Source organism: Xyrauchen texanus, chromosome 26 (genome assembly GCF_025860055.1).
Source record: "Xyrauchen texanus isolate HMW12.3.18 chromosome 26, RBS_HiC_50CHRs, whole genome shotgun sequence".
In the NCBI taxonomy this organism is placed as follows: Eukaryota; Metazoa; Chordata; class Actinopteri; order Cypriniformes; family Catostomidae; genus Xyrauchen; species Xyrauchen texanus.
This window is the reverse complement of record NC_068301.1, coordinates 11,777,589-11,802,598: the sequence shown is the minus strand read 5'-3', so window position 1 is coordinate 11,802,598 and position 25,010 is coordinate 11,777,589. Positions and strand designations below refer to the sequence as shown.

At 38.4% G+C, this 25,010-nt stretch overlaps 1 protein-coding gene across 1 annotated transcript in view; it reads left to right on the top strand.

Annotated features, from left to right (window-relative positions):
• Nucleotides 1–21,816, top strand: part of LOC127619477 (potassium voltage-gated channel subfamily H member 8-like) — a 76,682-nt gene extending 54,866 nt beyond the window's left edge. Inside the window, exons 9-17 of the mRNA XM_052092323.1 lie at nt 3,731–3,930; nt 5,230–5,479; nt 7,355–7,569; nt 8,753–8,791; nt 10,649–10,866; nt 10,999–11,105; nt 12,794–12,849; nt 21,521–21,623; nt 21,674–21,816. Coding sequence (XP_051948283.1) covers nt 3,731–3,930; nt 5,230–5,479; nt 7,355–7,569; nt 8,753–8,791; nt 10,649–10,866; nt 10,999–11,105; nt 12,794–12,849; nt 21,521–21,623; nt 21,674–21,816 — 1,331 coding nt within the window. The remainder of the gene's footprint in view (nt 1–3,730; nt 3,931–5,229; nt 5,480–7,354; nt 7,570–8,752; nt 8,792–10,648; nt 10,867–10,998; nt 11,106–12,793; nt 12,850–21,520; nt 21,624–21,673) is intronic.
• Nucleotides 21,817–25,010: the final 3,194 nt, after the last annotated feature.

The window sequence follows — 25,010 nt, the reverse complement described above, 5'->3', positions numbered from 1 at the left end:
GCAGGTCACTTAGGGTAGGAAAATACACTGAACCATCTAATGGCTCATTTCTATTGGCTGGGCATTCACAGGGATGTTTGCAGGTGGTGTGTGGCATGCCGTGAATATCAGCTGGTGAATCTGCCGGCCACCCCAAGGACACCAATGCGTCCCCTCCCGTTGATCGAGGTCCTCTTTGAAAGAATTGGCATGGACCTCGTCGGGCCATTAGAGCGGACGTGGGCATCACTTTCTGTTGGTTCTGGTGAACTACACAATGCGATATCCGTAACCAGTGCCTCTGCGCAACATTCAGCGTGAAATTTTGCGGCGGCATTCTTCGGAATAATCTCCCGATTGGGAATTCTGAAAGAAATCCTCACTGATCAGGTCACCTATTTTGTCACATAAAGTGTCACAAACTGAACAAATTATTGGGGATTAAATCGATTCAGACCAGCATTTACCACCCCCAAACTGACGGCTTGGTCAAACGATTTAAACAGACCCTGAAGAATATGATTTGTAAGTTTGTCCACAAGGACATTTGAAATGGGAACAAGCCCCTATTATTTTCAGTTCGAGTGATCCCACGAGCCTCCACGATGTCCACCCCATTTTAATTATTGTATGGGCATCGACACATGAGAATTTGCTCCTGGTTCAAGAATATCAATGCTGGCTGTATAATAGGCAGTGTTGGGGAGTAACAGAATACATGTAATGGGATTACGTATTTAAAATGCAAAATATAATTAACTGTATTCCACTAAAGTTACAATTTAAATAATTGGTAATTAGAATACAGTTAAAAAGTATTTTGATTACTGAAGAGATTACTTTGCATTTTATTGTCATTTGTTTCATATAATATTTAGTCCTTTCAGATGGAAAACATTTATACATATAAATGATGAGATCCAAAGTGCAGTTGAACAGCGGTGAAACATTTTCATATGATGTGTTACATTCATACGAGCAGACAGTGAAGTAAGTTTGAAGTAAGTTTAGAGCAGAAGAAATAGAAATAAACCTTGTGTAAATTGTCAGCTTTACACTAAGCTAAAATGCTATTTCTAGCCATTTTACATGCACGTTACCAGGCACGATCATATTTTTTTATCGCGAAAATTCATGTTAGATCATAATTTCTTTTTTTCTAGTAAGATATTTGATATTAGGGTAAAAATTGTATTCTTGACATTACTTTTTGTATTGTTTTCCTGAAAAATATCTAAAAATCCTTTTAAAACAAGATACATTTGCTTTATATTTATTTTTAGATACAACACTGCATAAGATATTTAGGTTTTTCAGAAAATGTATTTCTAACGTGTATTTTGTCTTACTGTACTGGCAGTACTGGAGTTTTTATAGTCAAACCAAGTGAAACAATCTACCAGTGCTGAAGAAGTAATCCAATGTATTTAGAATACATTACAAATTACATTTTACAGCATATATTCTGTAATCTGTAGTGGAATACATTTCAAAAGTAACCCTCCCAACCCTGATAATCATGGTACTCGACTATGGTAATTTACACAAGGACATAAAGTCCTTTTGCTCCCCACATTGAGCTCTAAATTACTCACCAGCGTGTTGGGCAAATCGATTATGAGGTGAAACGAATGGATAGAGGCGGAGCACATCAGATTTACCACCTCAAACTCCTAAAATCGTGGAGAGAGGCCGTCCCCATGACTTCGGTGAAGGTGGTTCCGGAGAGGGAAGAGCTCGGACCGGAGGTGAACTTCAAAGCCACCTATCGAGTCACCCCGGTTACTTGTGGAGACCACATCTCGCCTCTTTCTAGTCATATGAATCTCATAGAGCATCATATCGAAATGACCCCAGGGTTAGTGGTACATAATCTCTCTACCGATTACCCGAGCACAAAAACGAAGTGGTGATGCGTTCCTGATGCCTCGGATTAATGAACTGCTCGATCAGTTAGGTGCGGCTCACTTTTACTTGACACTGGATTTGACGAAGGGATATTGGCAGATCCCCTTAACTCCCATGTCCTGTGAAAAGACTGCATTTTCTACACCATTCGGATTACACCAATTCGTGATGCTTCCGTTCGGTTTGCTTTGAGCCCTGGCTACATTTCAGCTGCTCATGGACAGAATCCTCAGACCACACACTGCTTAAGACTTACACCTATCTGGATGACATCATCATTTTCAGTAATGATTGGCAGCGGCACCTGCAGCATCTGAGGGCTGTCCTGAGGTTGCTGAGATGGGCGTGACTCACAAAAAACCCAAAGAAGTGCGTAATGGGCAGGTGGTGTCTGGGCTTCCACTTGGGTCATGGGCAGGTGTGGCACCAAATTGATAAGACTGCAGCAAATTCAGCCTGCCCAAGACCTAAGATCGAAAAGGAGGTGAGGCAGTTATAGCAGGTTTGTGCCTAACTATTTGACCGTCACCAGCCCGCTGACTGATCTGACTAAAAAGGGGCACCAGATCCGGTCCAGTGGATGGAGCCGTGTAAGTAGGCGTTCAGGCGGGTGAAGGCTGCACTTTGTGGCAGGCCGTTACTGCATTCTCCTGACCTCACTCTCCCTTTTATCTTGCAGACGGACATGTCAGACTGAGGGTTGGGAGTGGTACTGTCCCAGATGGTGGAGGAGCGCCCCGTGCTGTACATTAGTTGCAAGCTCTCGCTGATGGAGACTAAGTACAGAACAATTGAGAAGTGTTTGGCCATCAAGTGGGCAGTCCTCCCCTCAGATATTATCTTTTGGGGTGTGCTTTCACCCTGTGTTCGGACCATGCCCCGCTCCAGTTGCTTCATTACATGAAGGATACCAATGTGCAGATCACCCATTGGTATCTAGCTCTCCAGCCTTTCAAGTTTGAGGTGGTCCCAATAGCTAGGGGCCCAGATGGCTGTTGCGGATTTCCTCTCCAAAAATGGGGTGGTGGGTAAGAGACAGGCCAGATGGTAACCCGGCATGAGTCGCGCGATGGGGGTATGTGGTGATGTGGGCATAGCCGATCAACGTGAGTGAGGCCGGGAGAGGAAGAGTGGTAAGGATTGACACCTGTGGGGAAATTATAACTTACAGCTGTTTTGTGTTGCAGTGAGAGCTGGAGAGGGATAAAAGGGCAATCCAGACTACCAGAGGAGAGAGAGATAGAGAAAGAGAGAGAGAGAGAGAGAGAGAGAGAGAGAGAGAGATACATGCAGCAGTGATCGTGTTTGCCATCATTTATGTTATGCTGAAAAGCAAACGTTTGTTACACTAAAAAGTGAAAAAATAAAGTCTTACGTTGGAAAATTTACCCAGCTCTCCTCCACAAGAAAGTCAGAGAACTGTCACAACCTTCTTTGCAAGCATTAATAAATGATAAAACTAAAAGCTGACTATTTTGATTACACCGTAACTTTTTTAGACTATTAGAATATTTGCTCATCTTAAGGCGTGATTTTAGGGTGGGACTACCTGTTTATTTGAGCAATGGTACACAGGAGAAGTGCTTGATAAACCTGATTGAAACCAGTCACTACTTCTGCAATTCTTTTTGGTGATGCTAGTGGCGCAGAAATTACACACTATTAACTTTAAATAGAAAACACCATAACTTCTTAGGTCTTTTAAGTCACTTAAAAGTGTATTTTAATCATTAGTTGCTCTAAACACAAAATCTATGTGTATGTGCACATACTGTATGTGTTAGTACATTAATGTGTGTTTGTGTGTGTGCCTGCGTGTGTGTGTGTCTTATGTCTTTGGCAGCACTGATGCATGCTCTAGTCTTCGGCAACGTGACGGCCATCATCCAACGCATGTACTCGCGCTGGTCCTCATACCACACGCGCACTAAAGACCTGAAGGATTTCATCCGTGTGCACCACCTGCCACAGAGCCTCAAACAGCGTATGCTGGAGTACTTCCAGACCACCTGGTCCGTCAACAATGGTATCGACTCCAATGAGGTACTGTAACCCCTACGCATCAGAGAGTATTACACAGCAGGACTGATTCATGAGATGATGCGGAATTCCTTGCAGCTGGACCATGTGAGCTGAGCCAGCTTTACAAGCATGCCATGTGCTTTATTATTGCACTCTACTGTTGCATATAATGCTACATATTGGTAAATACAGAACAAGCAGATTGATTTTGTTACATGAAATCAGTGGTTCTCAACTGACTGTACATTATGACTCATTTATTGTACAAGAGTAAACGAAATGTCCTTTAAAGACCTGTGACTGTGTAACCCACAGATAGAGAACCACTGTTATAAACTTACAACCTCTTCAGGCCGTTATTAACACTTTAATTTACATTAATTAAAGTCAATATAAATTTTCTGCTGGTGTATAACATTTATATACATATGTAATAACTTCTTAATAACAGACAACGGTCACGATGAAGGGAACTGCTAAGGCAAGTGCAGTTTAGATAGTCACTTTGGGAGGGGACAACTTCCTATGCTCTCTCTTTGAGCCTGGGACTTTATTCCAGCATCAAGACTCAAGAGAGAGAGAGTAGAAAAAAATTAGATGGAATCTAAATACCTTGCTAAATCACAGATATATGAATAATAGATGTTGAGGCTGATGGCTGGAGAGCAAGAGATAGAGAGTGAGAGAAATGGAAGAGATGTGTGAAATGGAAGAGATGTGTGTGCCGTGAGTGAAGGGGAGAGTGACAGATGCCATTCATTCAGGCTGAAAGATGGTTGCATGTAAGGATGGGTGAACAGAGCATATGAAGGATGGCAGAGGGGAAAAATGAGGCACAACTGGAATGCTTGCAGTTTTTGTTTTAAGGATAAAAACTGATAAAGTGACTTGCTTAATGAGTTTAATTAAGATTAATTAATCTAATATGCTGTTAGATAAATACTCAAAGAAAATGGATGGGTACACAGTAAAGATTTATGCAGAGACAACGAAAATATTCTATGTAAATAAATGTTAACCTCAACTTTATCATCTCTTTTTTTCCTTTTTCTTTTTTTTTCTTGCCCATTTTTAAAATGTACACCTTTTTATTTTCCTTTTAATTTTTTTCCTTTTATCTTGTATTTTTTATTTTTCTTCTCCCTTTTCTCATCCTTATTCTTTTCTTTTCCATTCCTTTCCTTTTCTTTTTCATTTTCTATTTTTCATTTACTCATTTACTATTTTTCATTAACTTTTGCCCTTTTTTCTGTTTTCACGTCCCTGTTTTTTTTTGTTGCTTTTTTAATTTTCCTTTTCTTTCCTATCCATTCTTTCCAGCTCTTGAAGGACTTTCCAGATGAGTTGCGTTCGGACATTGCAATGCATCTGAATAAAGAAATCCTTGAGCTGTCAGTCTTCTCCTCTTTGAGTCGTGGGTGTCTCCGCTCTCTCTCCCTGCACATTAAGATGTCGTTCTGTGCACCGGGCGAGTATCTCCTGCGGCAGGGAGATGCTCTGCAGGCCCTTTTCTTTGTCTGCTCTGGATCTATGGAGGTGCTGAAGGACAGCATGGTGCTAGCCATCCTCGGCAAGTTGAAACAAACTCAAATTACCCAAGAACTCAAATTAAGCACAACCACACTAACTGTTTGTTTGTTTTTTTGCTAAAAATTATTATTGTATATTTTTTTTTTTATACTTTTTTACATTTTTCATGTTATTTTTGCCCATGTCTTGTCTTGGTCATGTTGGTCTTAAGTCGCATTTATCACTGTGTGTAGATTTTACCTTTTAACATATTGTTCTATTGGAACTTAAAAATAGTAGAAACTAAAATAAAATAGAAACTAAATAAATCAGTAAATACATAAGTGTGCAGTAGGTTACTGAGAAGATATATCATATTGTGCAAAATGACCTGCCCTACAGGTCAATGTAATTCATTGTACTGTATATATATCTACATGTGCTAATTAAATAATGTGTATGTACATAATTAATGAAACCATGTACATAAATTATATTCTAAAAAGTTATTTGCATAGATGAATCAAACTAAACTGTAAAAAAAATTATTGTGGACCAAACTTAAAAAATCAAGGCAAAATGATGCAGTAAGATTTTTATTTCTCATAACAACTGTTTAATAATTGTCCTCAGTAACTGCTTTGTTTAGTCAATGTGAATTTTTTTGTTTACTAAATGCAAAAACTCTTGTTGAGAGAACTACAAATTTCTTGTACAGCCAACTATCAATTCGCAATACAAGAATTTAGGTTTATCACCATTTCAATTACTTTTACATTAAGTTAACTGCAGTCTTTACCTCTGAAGAGAGGTATGCCCTGCAAGGCAAAGCAGTGTGTACAATTGTTTGACATAGACACAAAATAGACCTCAACCCTTAACATGTAAACCTCAATAACGGTGACAATCAACAAACTTCATTAAGTTTAAAGATGATCTCATAACATCACCACACAACAGTTTACTAACAGTGGCATCAAAAAACAACAACAATGATACAGCATAAATAAGGCTAGCAAACAGCAAAAAAAATGTATTGTCTCAAACTATAGATTTTCTGATACTAGTTACATAGCTTTGAAAAAATCTGAACTATCATGCAGTAAAAAGAAAACGCATTGCCTCTCATTGAGTGATGACTCAAATACATGAAATACATGTGTTTCAAAAGCACAGTAGCCGACACAAGCTGCTCTCTCTGATTGGTCACTCTCTGTGAGACTTCACACATACAGCAGGCTCATGGGACAGAGAACCAAACGATTGAACAAATATAATCCCCATCATCCTGTTAGGTCCTGCCTGTGTGTGCACATGCGTATATGTGTACAGTATGTTTTTTGTGCTATTATCACTTTAAGAATTCTTACAGGGGAAAAACACACTGACTTTCTCATCTACCCTCACCTACTCTCTCTCTCAATCTTGCTGACAAAGTAAGGTCTCTGTAACATTGATTTCTCATAGAACCTTCAGTTGTGCTAGTTTGTGTGTATAAATGTGTGTTTGTGCTTTTAAATATTTTGTCCCTCCTAGGGTAGTTGACATGAAATTTCAAAAAGTGTCCTGTAGTGTAACAAGCTATATTCCATCTAAAACTGTATAATTATTATACATGCAGTTTTTACGATCTCATTCATATCAATTGTGGGACTACATGGAATAGTTGTCACATCACAGGATTAAAAGCTGATTAAAAAAGGTGGAAACTGTAACAGTTAAAGCACTAAAATTAGAATTCTATGGATTACGTGCATTATGCGATATACATTCATAAACATTTTAACCTAAAATCTTGATGTTAAATAAAAAAGGTTCAAAGTGGTAGTTTCATAGTGATAACTGACTGCCAATGACTTTATAGTTACAAGTTGTCAAAACTCACTTGTGTTTATGCATTGTGTGCATGCTTTCTTTTATTTGTTTGCACAAACAGGCAAAGGCGACCTGATTGGTGCAAACTTGTCGGTAGACGACCGTGTAATCAAGACTAATGCTGACGTGAAGGCGCTGACGTACTGTGACCTACAGTGCATTAATCTGAGGGGTCTGTATGAAGTTCTCGACCTATATCCTGAGTACTCTCACCGTTTCGTTCAGGACATCACTCGCGATCTGACCTACAACCTGAAAGAGGAACAAGAGAGCCACGTGAGACCTCACACAATCATTAGTGTGTCGCTGTTATGACACTGTTTTTTCTGTTATAACTGTTGTTTTTTATATGATTTCATGGTCCCATGTTTTACATTGTTTCTTGGACTTATCCAAGAAATATCCAAAGAAGACATAGCTTAAAGGAATATTCAGGGTTAAATACAAGTTAAGCTCAGTTGACAGCATTTATGGCATATTTTTGATTTCGAAAAAAAAATCTAAAATGTAGGCTATAGCGAGGCACTTACAATGGAAGGGAATGGGGCCAATGTTTGAGGGTTTAAAGGCAGAATATGAAGCTTATAAATGTATAAATCCACTTACATTAATTTTTCTGTTAAAACTCATGAATTATTTGAGCTGTTATTTTAAAGTTGTTTAAATAATAATTTTTACAGTCATTTTAGGGTTTTAGAGTTTGTTGACATTACATCGTTATGCCAACGAAGCTGTAAAATTGGCAATAACTTTACACAGAAAGGGTTAGTAGGCGATTTTGTCACACTAAAATCATGTTAAAATGCATTTTGTTTATGTCTTGTGGCTATACTTTTAAAACAGTGAGTATTTTAATGTTTACAGCTGGCCCCTTTCACTTCCATTGTAAGTGCCTCACTGGAACCCAGATTTTGGAAGGTGCAAGTCAAAATTACATTTTTGTGGTAATCAATAAATAATACGCCACAAATGCTGTCGATTGAGCTTAACTTGTTTTGAACCCAGAAAGTTTTTTTTAAGTACAGAAGGACTATAAGAAGATAGATATACTCATCTCTCATAAAAAAAAAAAAAAAAAAAATTGCAGTTACAGTAAGGCACTTACAATAGACGTGAATGGGTCCAGTCCTTAAATGTTTAAATACACACTGTTTTAAAAGTATAGCCACAAGACATAAACATTATTTATGTCAACATGATTTTAATGTGATATGTGTTACTAAAATATTATATATTAATATATTAAAATTGTGTAGTGTATTACACGCATCACCTTTAAGACTGTACTGAGAAATATATGAGAAGGCTTGTTCTTCTGCTACTCTATTACTGAATTGACTTGAAATTAACTACATTGAATTGTTCTGCCGCCACAGAAATGGGTGGTAGGTTTGTGTGTGCTTGAGTGTGCATCTGTTTGTTTACATGCTCACAAGTTTTTATACTTCTCACTTTCCAGGTTTTATCCAGAATGTCCAGTAAATCCATGGACACACAGGTGCGTCTCCTCCTAACCTGTCAATCATTCTGCACTTATCCACTAACAGTGCTATGTTGACTATAATAGCTTGAGGCTCATTTCTCTAACAATGATCTTCCACCCGCCTCATTTGCTTAATGAGGGAAGCAAAGAACACTACAACTCCGAAACAGCAGGGAGAAAGAATGAGAAATTGATGATGATGATGGTGGTGATGATGATCATCTTCTCCATTCTCTGTCCTTCCATGCCTGAAGCAGTAATCAGGGAGGTAGCGGAGCTAGAGGGAAGGGAGCAGCGTGTTTTGGAAAGAGGGAGGGGTTGGAGGAGGAGGAGAGGGCGGTTATTGAAGTGTCGGATGACTGACTGCTTTGGGAAACTGCTGCTCTTTCAATTACAGTGTGAGGGAGCCTAAATTATTCAACAGGGAAAATGACCAAATTAGTCTATGAAAAGTGTAATTTATCATATATATATAGAACAAGGGAGAGAGTGTGAGATTAAAAAAAGAGAATTAGAGTGATGGGGGAATACCCTTTCACTTATTCCGTCTCTTTGCTTTGTTTTACCTCTTGACTTTTCCAGCACCTTTAAGTGGACTGACATTTAAAGCATTCTATAAATGGAGATTGTTATTTCTATCCAATGTTGTTACATAGTTTCACTGTGTAATTGGCAATGAGTGTCAGAACCATGAGGTGTAAAGCACTGCAAAATCCCATTACAACCAAAATAATTGAGTGAAAACAATCAAGCCTTTAGGGTTTTGTTTTGTGACATTAGAACTCTAGCCGTATGACTAAGGGGTCAAAGATCATTGCATTATCGAAGCTGCCTGGCTTGTTGTGGTTTTAAATGCCTTAAGGTCAAGTTTCACAGTGTGTATTACTAGCAAGGTCAAAGTTCAAGTGGTAAGACCAAGATCATTACATACGTTTTACCAAATGACATTCTCTTTGTTATTGTGGTTTCTGCTGTTTTAGATCTTTTGTGTAATTGGTCCTTAAGAGTTTGTGTGTAGATGGTTTCATTAGGATTTGCACACATGTACACTTACCAGTCATTATTAGGATGTTTTTAAAAAGTTTTGAAGGACCTCCTGTGAATGCTGGGATTTTGTTGGCTGCTTTTCCTTCACCTTTACTCATCCATTTAAAAAGGAGTGGTGGTGGTGTAGTGGTCTAAAGCACATAACTGGTAATCTGGTAATCAGAAGGTCGCTGGTTCGATCCCCACAGTCACCACCATTGTGTCCTTGAGCAAGGCACTTAACTCCAGGTTGCTCCGGGGGGATTGTCCCTGGAATAAGGGCTCTGTAAGTCGCTTTGGATAAAAGCGTCTGCCAAATGCATAAATGTAAATGTAAAAAAAGTAAAGCGGCATGATCATAAGCCTTTAGAAGAAACTGATTCTTCTGATCATGATAAACAAATTAATTGAAGCATGTCCAAATTTTTACTGGTAGTGTGTGTGTGTATGTGTGAAAGAGCACTCAGGTGATCATTTATTATTCATTCAATGCCATATGGAAATTAAAGAGAAGGTGGAAAGTACGTTGCAAAATGTCGGTGTCAAACTTGTGACCTACATCAAATTATCTGAATGCCAACTAGAGGACCTTAACAAAATCACCGCTTTTAAAAATCCTCTTATTAGCAGTGAACAAGTACTGTCAAATTAACTGCACTTTCTTACATCTGCCTGTTCATTGTTAATAATGAAATTTTTGTATTTTTTTTTAAGATATCCAAGGTTAGTCATCCAGTATTTGTGCGGCCTCACTTAGACTCACTGCAGTTTATTGGAAAATACCAAATAAATAAATGTATATGGCAAGATATATTGTAAACCTCTGAATGCCATCTCTAATCACAGATGGAGGGGCGGGGAAATGGAGATGTGATCCAGTGCTATCCACCAATAGCTGAGCAGGAAGAAGAGGGAGATGATGAAGAAGATTATCAGATGCAATATCTCAGTGGTGGAACCAAACAGAAAACACAGATGCAGATAAACGATCATCAAACAAACAAAAAGCTCCACATTCAGCATACTACTGTCACAAAACCTGACCTCTCAAATCTCAGTCCAAGGTGTGCTGGACATGTATATAGATCTTCCTACAAATACACAGTAATTTCAATAGACATTGGCTCACTGATGCATTTAGAAACGGGAGAGAACAGTTGAGTACATTTCTCATGTTTGTGTGTGTTTTTTTTTAGGGTTGTGGATGGTACAGAGGACAGTGATGGTGCAGAGAACTCACACACTTTCATATTTTCCTCTGGTCACCAGCACACTGTCAATGGTGCAACAAATACCACAGCAGGTGTGTAAGTGTGTGTGCAGGATGAGATGTACTTCCAGACAGACTGAAAATGAAGGATAGAACCATTTCCAAAATTAGTTTCTGATGGTCTTTAAGTTGTTTATTATCTTAAAGGGATAGTTCATCCAAAAATAAAACTGGACTTACATTCTTCAGTGGAACTCAAAAGAAGATAGTTTGCACAGTGTTCAAGCTGCTCTTTTCCTGTAAATTCTCATTCTCTTTTGGTGCAAATTCATACATTTTTGCATGTCTTGTGATGGAATGTGATGTGACAAGCTAGTCCCCTAGCATTGCCACTGAAACCCCCCCCCCCACCACCACCTCTATGCTTCTCCGTTGTGATGGTATTGCGCAGGTGATGAGCGGTGCCTGGTTTCCTCCAGACATGAAGCTTGGAATTGAGGCCAAACAGTTCAATCTTCATTACATCAGACCAGAGAATCTTGTTTCTCACAGTCTTAGAGTCCTTTAGGTGCTTTTTTTTGTGTCTTGCACTGAGGAGATGCTTCCGTCTGGCTACTCTGCCATAAACCTCAGATCGGTGGGGTGTTGCTGTGATGGTTGTCTTTCTGCAAGTTTCTCCCATCTCCACACATGATCTCTGGAGCTCAACCAGAGTGATCATCGGGTTCTTGGTCACCTCTCTTACCAAGGCCCTTTTCCTCCGAATATTCAGTTTGGCCAGGCAGGCACATCTTTAGGCAGTGTCCTGGTGTTTCCATACTTCTATTTAAGAAGTTGATGGAGGCCAGTGTGCTCTTGTGAACCTTCAATGCATCCAAAACAATTTTGTAGCCTTCCCCAGATCTGTGCCTCGACACAATCCTGTCTCTGAGCTCTGCAGGAAGTTTCTTTGACCTCATAGCTTGCTTTTTGCTCTGATATGCTTTTTCAGTTGTGAGACCTTATATAGACAGGTGTGTGCCTTTCCAAATCATGTCCAATCAACTGAATTTACCACAGGTGGACTCAAATCAAAGTGTAGAAACATCTCAAAGAAATGGAATACACCTGAGCAAAATTTCAAGTGTCATAGCAAAGGGTCTGAATACTTATGTCAATGTGATATTTCAGTTTTTTATTTTTTAATACATTTTCAAAGTTATCAAAAATCTGGTTTTTGCTATGGGGTATGGAGTGTATGGAGCTATGGGGTATGGAGTGTAATTTTTTTTTCAATAATTTAAAGCATTTTAGCATTAGGCTGCAACATAAAAATGTTTGTTTTATAGCATAATATGAGGTAAAGAAGCAAAATTTATGAGTCGAGTGTTTTGCTGCTGATTTGAAATTATGTTATTAGATCATAATCTTGACCAACCATTTTGCAGATTTCAGTCTTTCTCCATTCAAGTAGATTGGAGCTGCACTTTCATGTCTGTAAATGTATTTTCCGGGAGCATTCCAAAGATGGCCGCCAGTGGACTGGCTGGAAAGACTTTGGTTTTTGTTACCATCCATTTTCGTTGTTATGAAAAGAGCAGCTTAAAAATTCTGAAAAATGTCTACAATTGTGCTCCATAAGGCGAGAAAATCATAGGAATTTTGAAATATATGATAAATGAGTAAATAATTACAGAATTTCCATTTTTGGGTGAACTATGGTCTTAAGGTGTAAGAAAGTTTTCACTGTACTTGCTATCAGCTGTAAAGCAGTTTTACAGAACTTTGTTTTGTCTTAGTAGAATTAGCAGAGAAATCAGAGGAGACCACAAGACAGTTACACCATCTCAACCAAGAGGTAAAGTTATTTTATTATGATATTTTTTTATTTATCCTAAGTATTTGTAATTTTTTGCATGTGTAATTTAAGAGTAGATCTACTCCAGGGATGGAAAGTAATGCCTCTGAGTGTGATATTGCTGTGCTAAATGTGAGCGCTGACAGATCGAAACCAGCGCAGTTCAGGTGAGCTCCTGGCGCCAGGTATTCGCAAGCCATATGTCAAGCAGCTGCATGAGTTGGAAAGGGGATGTTATTCAAACACTAGAGGACAGCGGGGCTGGCCCCATGATGATGAAAGGGAACATTCCAGATTTCCAAAATGCCCTTGACTCCCTCATATTCAGTTTGGTTTCTAACATACTTTACATAGATTCTGTATAATTCATTATAATACAATAGGGTTTCTCAAATAAGCAAAAGCTTATTTGAGAAAATGTACAATTGTTTTTCAGGGACATGACTTGAATTCAAGGATGTAAATGCATATTCAGGATTGTGGGGAAACAAATATAGTAGTATAATATACACTGTAAAAATTTTTTTTGCGAGTTTACAGTAAATGCCTGGCTACTAGTTGCATGACTTTCACAGTATATTTTGCAGAAGTATTTCTACAATTTATAAAAATTAAAAGACAACTGTATACTGTGACTAAACATTGAACAGAACCACGAAATTACTGTCATGTAGCAGTGCTGCATTGTAAAATCACGATGATCAAAAAAAATCTGTATTTTTGATATATTATATATATATATGCAGTGTATGTTAATTTTCACCACCATTTAGTTTTGTATGCTGAGTATGGCTATCTTGCATGCCTGGTTGACAACTCGTGCTAAAACTTTAATGAGCAATTAAACCAACCACATTATAGCCTAGCTTTGCAAACATCCCTTCCTAATTTTTCATTTAAAATAATATTATTTATTTTCTTTCAAATGCATCATATAGTGTAGACTATACATCATGGCCCGACAAAAAGTATTTTGTCAAATCTTTGTCTCCATACATCACAGTTCAATAACTTGTGTTCTTAAACACAACTGCACCAACTGGGAGAATGAAAACAAATAAAATTTTCCCATAATGCAGTGCGATATTCATATTAATTTTTTTACAGTAATTTGATGTGTTGTGACAGAAAATTACCTAGCCAGCTTTGATTTTTACAGTAAAACACTGAAAACAGTATTTTATTGTAAGAAATTATTGTTAAATCTAGTAAAATCCTGGAAATTCTTTGCAGTGTAAGGATGTCACGATAAACATTCAGTGCACAAACTAAAATCACGTTATGTCATAGTGTGATTTTTAAACCGCAAAGGCTGTGATTTAATTAGATAAATATATAGTTTGCATGTGCTGCACACTTCAAATGTGAGAGCTTGTGAATGTGTGGAGCCAATGTTGTGCTGACGCCAGCTGCTCATACCTTTTAGAGATCCTTGGCTGATACACACAAAACACCATCATGAGCACATCTGTTTACAGCAGATGACAGCAAGCAGAGTACTAATTCACTTTGTAGTGTGAGGCACATACAGAGTACATATTTATTTAATTAAATATCAGCAATTTAATGTTTAATAATCACATTGTGTCATATTGCAACCTGCATTTTCAGTGACTAGCTACCATTGTAATAACCTACAATTATACTACTTGGATTAATTTCGATTATTTTTATTAATCAAAAACTATATAATAACTATAGTAAACATATATTTTTTTAACATTGGTGTTTTTAATAATGTTGCTGTTTTTACTGTGTGGACGTCTGTGGAGTGTGAAACTGGGAGAGGAAGAACGGTAAGGATTGACACCTGTGGGAAGTCACCTCTAACAGCTGTTTTGTGTTGCAGTGAGAGCTGGAGAGGGCTAAAAGGACAATCCAAACCACCAGAGGAGAGAGAGAGAGAGAGACGCACCCAGCAGATTTGAGCTGTGTGTTTATTTGTTGTGCTGAAAAGCAAACCATTTGTTGTGACACTGAAAAGTGTATAAAAATAAAGTCTTACATTGGACATTTTATCTGCCCCCGCTTCCTCCTTAAGAAGAGAACAAGAAATCTGTCATAGTGGTGCCAAAACCCAGTATTAGGAGGAAGAAAACACCATCATGGAGTCTTTGCCGCTGGCCGAAGTAATCAAGACCCTTGCAGGCATCCACCAAGCCCAAAATCAGGCTCTGCTTGAGCTGTGTGTGGCACAATTCCAAGCTCAAGCAGAGATCTGGCAGGTGCTACGGAGCTTGGTACACAATCTTCAGCCGTGACCCCAGACCCAACTATGGCCGTGCCGTGCATCACACTGAAGAAGATGGGAGCTCAGGATGACCCGGAGGTGTTCCTTGAGCTTTTAGAGCAGATGGCAGGAGCATGGAAATCAGCGAGCTCGGGAATCTGTTCGTGTTCGCTCTACAGCTACATGAAACCTGATGAAGGTGGAGCTGGCTGAAGATCATGATGCCGAGGAGGTATTTGACCTGGTGGTACTGGAACCTAATACTTTTATTACGTATCGTATTTTAATGGAGACATAATTTATTACAGCTGACAGTTACGTGAGCAAGATTTGAACATCAACAGTAACAAAATCAAACTGAAGTTCACTGCTTTTTAACACTTCTAAGTACAAATTTGAAGGCTGCTTATTGGATCAATACAAGAAAATGTCACATTATGTGACTATGCATTACTTTAAGGAGAGCTTACAACCAATAATTAGTATCTCTATTTTGTCGGAATTGAGTAGAAAGAAATTTCTGGCCATCCAATTTTGATTTAATTGATACACTCTGTTAATATGGAGAATTGTGAAATTTGTCTGGTTTAGAAGAAATATTAAGTTGAGTATCATCAGCATAACTTTGGAAATGTATTCCATGATCCTGATAATATCTCCCAGGGGAAGCATATATAATGAGAAAAGGAGAAGCCCTAGAACTGATGATGCCTGTGGCACTCTATCCTTAACTTTTGTTTGATTTTACAATTCCTCGTTTACAAATAAAAAGTGGCAGCAGTCTGATAAATAGAACCTAAACCATGCTAATGCTAGTCCACAAATGCCAATATAATTCTCCATCCTATTCAAGAGAATGTCATGATCTATCGTGTCAAAGGCAGCACATGGCAAAAGACAACAGTGATTTTTTTATATATATCTGATGGTGTCACATTAAGCATTATTAGTTCATAAGACTTAAATTTTTATTCTGTCCTCTGAGTAACACCAAAGACTTCACTGTAAATTGTAGCAACACCTCCTCCTCGACCCTTCATATAAGTCCCATATTTATAACAATAACCTGGGGGAGTATATTTATTTAAACTAATATATTAATCCAGTTTAAGCCAGGTTTCATTCAAACAGAAAACATCCAAACTATGATCTTTAATAATTTCATTGACAATTAGTGTTTTGTTTGAAAGAGATCTAATGTTTAGTAGCCCTACCTTTATATGATGTTTATCTTTAATTTTATTTGTATTTTCAACTTAATCAGATTTTTTTCTAAACGATTTAGTGCTAGTTTTGTGTTTGGTAGTATGGGGAACAGACACAGTCTCTATATGATATCTAGGTGATACATTCTTTATGTGGTGTAGTTTATGTGACCTGTGTGATGTCTCAAGTTAGCTAGCAGATGTTTGGATTAGGCAGTTTGTCTGCTTCCTGACCTTGGCCCCAGTTAGTGAAATACTATCACATTTAAGACTATGAGCCAAATTACTAGAGAGGAGAGCGGCACCTTTCCTGGATGGATGGAGTCTGTGTCTCTTTACCTACCTTTTCACCTCCACTTGCGTTCAGATGCGTGTCTCTAACTCATTAACCTTCTCCGTCAGCCTGACTAATTCCTTACATTTCACATGTGAATCCCTCACTGCTGACGGAAGAACCTATAGTAAACTTGTGGCATGCAATTCAGGAAGAAATAACATTAGAGGATGCCATGACTTATCGCAATTGTATGTTGTTGTTGTTATGGTTGTGATTAGGTTTGAGATCAATGTGGTTCCTGATCAGCAATGGTTTGAGATTGATGTAATAATCCGTGTAAAACACAGTGGAAACAAATCCACACATTTGAGATGCGAGATGTAGACAAGCGGGGGAAAAAAGAAAAGAAAAAAGAGAGAAAACAGGTGCATGCTGTAAAATACACAGTTGAAACAGTAGAAAAGAGGAAAAACCAGAAGTGTGCAGTAAAATGGCAGAGGATAAAACGATGAATGTTTAAGAATGATGGCCCCCTATTAATGCAGAACAAAAAGGTGATTGTCTCTTGTCTTTCTCATACTGGGGCCACTGATTCCTTTTGTGGACGTATGATCTCAATGAGCTGATGAACTTGTGCCTCAGTCCATATCTTCTCTTGAGGGTGTTGGTCATCGTTCTTGACAGGAAACTGTTTGACTGGTGGGCCATTACACTCGGCTCCTCCTCCTTTCGCCCAACAATTCCTTCTGTAATAGCCACACTTCCCACAGTTGCCACAGACCTTCAAATTTCTATCTGTGTCCACATTGAATTGAACTACCGCCACTCCCTTTCTGTTTGGCTTGTTTCCTTTTCTTTTATTTGATATCATTGCCGTTGCATGATTTGGACACATTTTTTTCCTTGACTGATCCCCAGTGATAAGGCATGTTGGTATCTTGGGCCAAATCCATCCACAAGTGTGTCAGTAAACTGTATATCATCATATGTTAGGCACTGTTTTAGCACTAAGAGCCCATCCTTCATAGGCATTCCATTTATGAAGGGCTTATTCATCTGGCGATTCACCATATTTTGCTTAATCATTGTCACTGTTGTGAAGAGAATCTTTAGTCCAAAATTTTTTTCGATTCCAGTTCTGAAAGCAAATTACAAAACTTAATTTTCCTTCAACAGTCTCTCTTTTTCTTCTTTTATTTTGGAAATGTTCAGCTAGAGCTCAAATTATTGCCTTCTCTGCCTTGATCTCACATTGTAATTTGTCAGTCTCATAGTTCTGCAGATGCTGTCCAATTTGTTTGACTAAAATCACAGACAATCCATCTCTCCTGGTGTTCATCCTTAGATGCTGTGTCTTACCATAATAACTTTTAATGTCAGCCAAGGCCCATAACCCCCTCTCTGTGTGCTTGATACAGTATTTCTGGCATATTTCATCATGGCACTTCCTTATTCCTTTCTGTTTTTGGCTTCCGTCCTGAACAATAACCATTGTTTTGTGTAGACTCAGCCATTTTGCAACTGGGTTGTGTGTGTGAGGCTGTGCATTTCCCTACTCTAAATGAAAACCAGATGTCTCAGTCAGAGAAGGGGGGAAAATTGGCTCAACTCCTCTACTGTTCAAATTATAAAATGTACAGTTAGAAAGAACATCTGATTTACATCATGGGCTGTGGGGATTGGCCATAAGCTTATAAAGCCAGAGAAGGGGCCCTCTTCTCTCAGCTTCCAGCTATCTCTGCAACAATATCTCACCCACCCCCACGGTTGACTAATTGCACAAAAAAGGAGGGGTTTTACTCTTTTCTTATTTCTCAAATCAGTGCAACTCTGTATATTAAAACCAACTGATTTGTTATGATCAAGAAAATCCTAGTTTGCCAACCAGATTGACCCTTTCTGGTCTCCCGGACATGAACCTGACCTCTCACCTTGTCTAACAGCTTAATGGCCTCCTTTTCTCCAGAGGTCAATTTCCCAGTTTAATTAAAATATTTTAAAGTTTCATTGATCAGATAAACTTAAATTAGCCAGATGAACTTAAATGTATCTTAAATTTAGCTATGTCTGACATCTACTAATTCTCTTCAATACCAACTGATATTAATTGATAACAGTTCTTTACAGCAGTTCTCAGACAACATGTCTCATCACTGACTATTATCAGGCAGACTTATTCAAAATTTGTCTTACCTGATTGTTCTGAGGCAGATGCCTGAAGATGCAGATCGTGTGATCCTGATGCCAAATTAAAGACATAAAATCTTTTTCCCCATTGTGAAGTCATGGAGACAAACACAAGTTATAGGAATAATAAATATATTAATTATTTTAGTTATCAGACATTGGAGTGAAAGCAAAACTGTGCCGTACATTAGTTGTAAATTCTCGCTGAGGGAGACTAAGTACAACACAATGGAAAAGGAGTTTTTGGCCATCAAGTGGGTGGTCCTCACCCTTCGGTACTATCTGTTGGGGTGTTCTTTCACCCTCTTTTCGGACCACGCCTCGCTCCAACAACATTGGTATCTAGCTCTCCACCCTATTAAGTTCAAGGTGGTCCAGATGGCAAATGGCTGTTGATGCTTTCCTCTCCAGAAATGGGAGGTGGGAGTAAGTGACCGATGGGGTATGTGGTGATGTGGGCATTGCTGATCGATGTCTGTGGAGAGTGAGGCTGGGAGAGGAGGAAGAACGGTAAGGATTGACACTTGTGTGAAATCACGTCTAACAGCTGTTTTGTGTTGCAGTGAGAGCTGGAGAAGGATAAAAAGGCAATCCAAACCGTTTGAGGAGAGAGAGAAAGACACATGCAGCAGAGTTGAGCCGTGTGTTTATTTGTTGTGCTGAAAAGCAAACCATTTGTTGTGACACTGAAAAGTGTGTAAAAAATAAAGTCTTGCTTTGGACATTTACCTGGCCCTCACATCCTCCTTAAGAAGATAACTAGAGATCTGTCACGTACTGTTTTATGAAGCCACTCAACAACTTCACGTTGCACGGTAACATTTTTAATTAATGCTGTAGTTCTTCCACAATAATTGAGTCAATACCAGACACAGAAAGAACTTTTGTTCTGCTGTGTTTTGGCTTGGATATAAATCAATGTGACAACCTATTGTCTTGATTGTCAGCACATGTCATTGACATGAGGTTTTTGACAGGTAAAGTTGTTAGAGGGGTGCCCTGATGCCCATTTTTCTCTCTCGCTTATCTCTGTCTCTCACTCACACACTCAAGCTGTTGTATCTACCTGTACATATTCTTGACAGCCGGCCTCTCAGCTGGATTTTGATGTAATCCGTACTGGGTTCGGTTCACCAGGAGGATGAGGGCTCTCTTCCTGTTGTCCCTTCCCGTCTGAAGCTGTTTTCTTGTACCTTGTTGCCTCTAATGGCAATTACACTCATTATTTGGTATTATCACTTGCTGGCATAATTCTAAGGGTGGCTGCCAAATCTGTGTCCATCTGAGCTTGGATCATCTGTGCTATTTTCTGGGCCATCACAAATATTAACACTCTGTGTTAACTGTGAACACAATGTAGATGTACAGAGGGCAGAAATAAAAAATAAATACATGGTTCCATAGCAAACAAATTAATTGAGTAATTTTGGATCTCAATTAAATTTGGCTATTGGATATAATGATCATCATTTAGAGAGAATCCAGAAATAACTAAAAATCAATAAGTTAACAACCAACAATAATACCCTATAGGAAATGAGTAAAAATATATTTTAAGTTTTATCTGAAAGCAGCACTGGCTCTAACAGACAGAGACAGATGGGTGGGTGCAGTGGGACAGTCCATTGCATTATATACTGTTCTGTTTGCTGTGGAAAACTAAGTTAATGTGTTTTCTTACTATTTTTGATGTTGTACCCTTTTTTAAATTGCCTCAGAAGTCTTTCATATAATGTAAGAAAATAATCTAAATGTTTGGAGTAAAGGATGTTGTCCAGCATGACACAAATTATGTTAATAAGACACATATATTCCAATATACAGTTTGTAAACGTTATATATCATGTATATCTTTCATAAACTGTGCCATAAAATTCTATCAAACTGAAAAAGTTAATAAATCAATAAATATTGTCTGATTATTGTGTGTTGGCAGTAAACACCAAGTATTGCAATACAACAGAATATTATTAATCCTAGCGTGACATCACTTTCACAGAATCCCTAAACAATTTTTTTTGATATTGGATTATTTTCATCTTTTAATATCGTAAAGGCCAAAATGAAATCAAGATTATACATCATCTTTTAATTACAGGGATTCTCATGAATGATCTAATAAATCCATTAAACATACTTATGATAACTAATGACAAACAGAAAAATATCTCTTAGTGGCTGACATCTTTCTTCTTATATCAGACTGGCATTCACAGTGTAATTTGCCAGTTCCAAAACAGCAATGATTTCAGCTTGTTTCTGGTTTTGTAATGTTAAAATTATAGATCTTTATTAAAGCTGGTGTGTAATTTGTTTGTTTACACTTAAAATGTTTTAGTTCTAAATGTTCAAAATACGAAAAGTTTAAATTCTTAATGTTCTAAATTAAAAAGTTCAAAATGTTTACATTCCCTTATCCAAGCTTAAAGGAAAAATTCCCACCAAAATGAGTTGGGTTTCTTCTGTGGACATCTTCAGTCACATTCATTTTTGTTTAGTTGTTATAGTTTTTTTGCATGCAAGGAAAGTGATTGGTGACTGAATCAGTAATTCTGCTTAAAACATTGACCTGTTTGTTTGAGCATCCTAACCAGCCCAACCCAGCAACGTTGGCTTAAACAATGGCATGAGTATGTGGCAGGACTACTGTGTCAGTTCGTCCCAACCAGATGGGGAGAATGTTTGGGAAACCAGTTATAAAACAATAATTTGTGCAGTTCCAGTTGGTCGCTATTAAAAGAATGTCACTGACTGTGGTTATATATGTTGCAGGTGAACTCCCTGGGACGGGAGATGGCTGAGCTAGGACGAGTCATGCGGAGTCTTGCCTTTCTCATTGAATCCATGATGGCCTCTCCTAAAACACCAGGTGTCTGTACATCTACTTTTACCTCGGGACATCCCTCTCCTCCTGTTCCCCTCCAGGGTCAGGGTCTATCTTGGAACATCCCAGCCTTTCCTTCACCAATACACCCTGGAATACATCCAGGTGGACTTGCATCCCATCTACCCAGACCACAGGAACTGCAGCTGGTCTGCCCTACAACTTCTCCAGGTTCATCGACTAGTTATTTTCCTGTCACGCTTTCCACGTTCCACCATACAGACAGATCCAAAGAGCCCCTACTTGCCCTTTCTCCCCACAGCACAGTGGCTCGGACCCGTTGTCAGAGCCTGGAGACAACTCTTCCAGCACATCTCCAACACTTTTCACACACCCCTGGAACATTACCCAGAGCTGGACAGCCAACATTAGGAGGAGAGGATCTCAGGTCTCTGGGTTTGTAGCAATCAACCTTTCAAATGGGCAAGTTCCAGTGGAATCTGTGTGTGAACCTGGACTCAGGACTAGACTGATAAGATATGTGGTACACAAGCCATGGAGCTATGGTTCCTTTGAAGATATATGTGTCTACCATATCACTTTTTAATTATCTCTCTAAAGGCATGTCTTTCAATGTTACAATGTTACAAAGAAACTAAAGGGATATCTCTAATCAGGAACAGCTAATTTGTGTCTCCACAGGAGAGTTTACAAAAGAACCTAACCAACTTATTACAACTTATTATTGGTGACCTAGGCCACATCTCATATACTGCGTCTGTTCTACGTGTCAGTATCGTTAATAATAAATCAAACATCAAATCCCTCAACTATTTTACTCACCCCTAATATATCCTGACCAGTGACACCTAAATAGTGTTATGAAGAAAAAAAAATCTTCTCTCTGCTGAAAAACTAAATAATTTTTTTTTTTTTTTAAAGCAGTCGAAGCTGGTTCGCTGGTCTTAACTGGTCTCCCAGCCATATGACTTACTATCTTCTGTGGAGATCAAAAGGATGTTTATCAGAATGTTAGGACTTGCAGATTTGAGTCACCATTCACTTTTTATTTATGTTGTTTCTTTTTATCTGTTCAATGAAAGTAAATAGTGACTGAGGCTAACATTCTTCGTAACATCTCCTTTTTTGTTCCACGGATGAAAGAAAGTCAATTGGGTTTGGAAAAATGTGATGGTAAGTTAAATTTACCATCTTAAATTAAATTAAATTTTGGTTAAGCAGTCATTTTAAGAAGAGCTGTATATTTGAGCTGGTTTAGGGTCATGATCACCAGACACTGAAAAGACATGTTTCTTAAGGATATTTGAATGCAAAGCCCTTCAATACAGTAACTGACCGTTATTCAAAAGGCAATAATTGACTAAATAACTATAACCTTTAATTGCACAAAACTATCATAGTCCACTCTCTCTCTCTCTCTCTCTCCAAAAAATAAAAGCTTAATAACGGGAACATTTCTCACAAAAGGTGATTTGAAGTGTGACAGTAATTGTCTTGAAATGTATTGTTGAAGGTGGTGAATTTGTTATAAAAGTGGTGCTTTTTGATGGCTGTAGCAGTGGTGCTTTAAAGGGGATGAATTTAGAGACACAACTTCTCGAGGACAGTTTGAAATTGCTGGTAGTCTAATGGGGCTTTTCCACTGCACGATACAACTCAACTCGACTCCACTTTTCCACTGTGGATAGTACCTGGTACCTGATCCTTTTTTAGAACCACCTCGGTCGAGGTTCCAAGCGAGCCGAGCCGATACTAAATGTGACGTCAAAATCCTGCAGATCACTGATTGGTCAGGGAGAATCGTCACTACCAGCGTCACTGGATTTCCGACATGCAACATCATCCCACTAGTTTTAAAGTTAACAACAGTGATAACAGTATCATTTGTTTACGCGACTTTCGAATTGTGAAAAAAGAAATGCACAAAACCACGCCGTGGTCAATAAACAAGGTGCAGACGGTCCACTGGTTAGCAGTGAGCGAAACGATAAAGTCTCAGGAAATGTCTCAGCTGTTGACCACACATGGCTACCACCGGACCTACCAACAGTGTAGGGAAAAGTTTAAAAAAACGTAAAAGTAACTACAGAACCATCAAAGAAAAGTGGAAGTGGTTCGACCAAATGGACGCTATCTAAACCAGCGAGCAATGGGAGGGAGAGTGCCCTGGACCACGATAGAGGATGGTATGTTTTGTTATGTTAACTCTATACTCTGCTTTAAAGCTTCACTTTATTTAGTTGACCAGCTACTGGAAGCTTACTTCTAAAACAACCAGGCCAATTTAACTGTTACAGTTGTGTAAAATCACCATGCAACAACTGCTTTATGCAGTACAATGAGCTAGTAGCTAACAGCTAGCAGTCGTGTTATTGTTTTGGTCAGTTTGTGTCATGTTTAAGATGATGTCACAGCAGTAGAAGCAGCACAACTATGATGATCAGCCTATAATCCCACCCACGTTGAGGTGGCACTAAACTGCAATGGAAATGCAAGCTCCGAAATGTAAAGCGAGTAGAGTTGAGGCGAGTCGAACCGTAACATGCAGTGGAAAAGTGCCATGACAGTTACTTTACATTTTTAGCATGTTAAAGCACAGCATGCAGTCAGAATGTTAAAACCCTTTCAAGTAGCTTGAGATACTGTAACAATTGCGACCTGATCTGATCCTTTAAAAGGACTTACGTTAGTGTTAACCACAAATTGTCAGGTTGAGTCAGCCATATTACCAGCTTGATTTGATTGAAATGACATGACTGTTACGTACTGTATGTGAAATCTCCACTGTGTGGCGCTAAAAACTAGTTCGAATTTCTACCAAACAGATGAGGTTTACAAGGTTAATGCGCTATCGAGTTTAAAATCAATGAAACCTACCTTCCTACCCTAAACCTTAAACCTAAATCTAACCAACAGTGTCATAAAAAGCAAATGTGTGATGAAAAACTAAATTGCTGAAGCAACTACGAAATTTTGTGTTGCCTGTATGACACTCTCGACTTTTCCGGACTTTGCATCGCAAGTGCAAAGCTCTCTCAGTAGAGCTCCCACACAATTTGAACGCTCTTAAACACGCTTGTAAATGTAGTTGGTTATGAAATGCAAACATTAAAAACAGGGTGAACATTTTTTGTTCATTAAGTCATAGGTCATTGTTTTAGCACCTCAAGTTTACCAGGAAACTGCCATGATACGTACAACAAACGATGAAAAATAATTTAGCAAAATGTAGATATAGTAATGTGATTCAATGAGACCAGGTTGCATATTAAATTGATTTACATTAAAGAGTTCATTTAGATATTACTACATAATATCTAAATATCTGAATTTCTTTGTTACCTGACAGAACATTTTACAATGTTGTCAGTTGTTAGGTAACATGTCAACCATTTCGATCTACCACTAATGTTTACT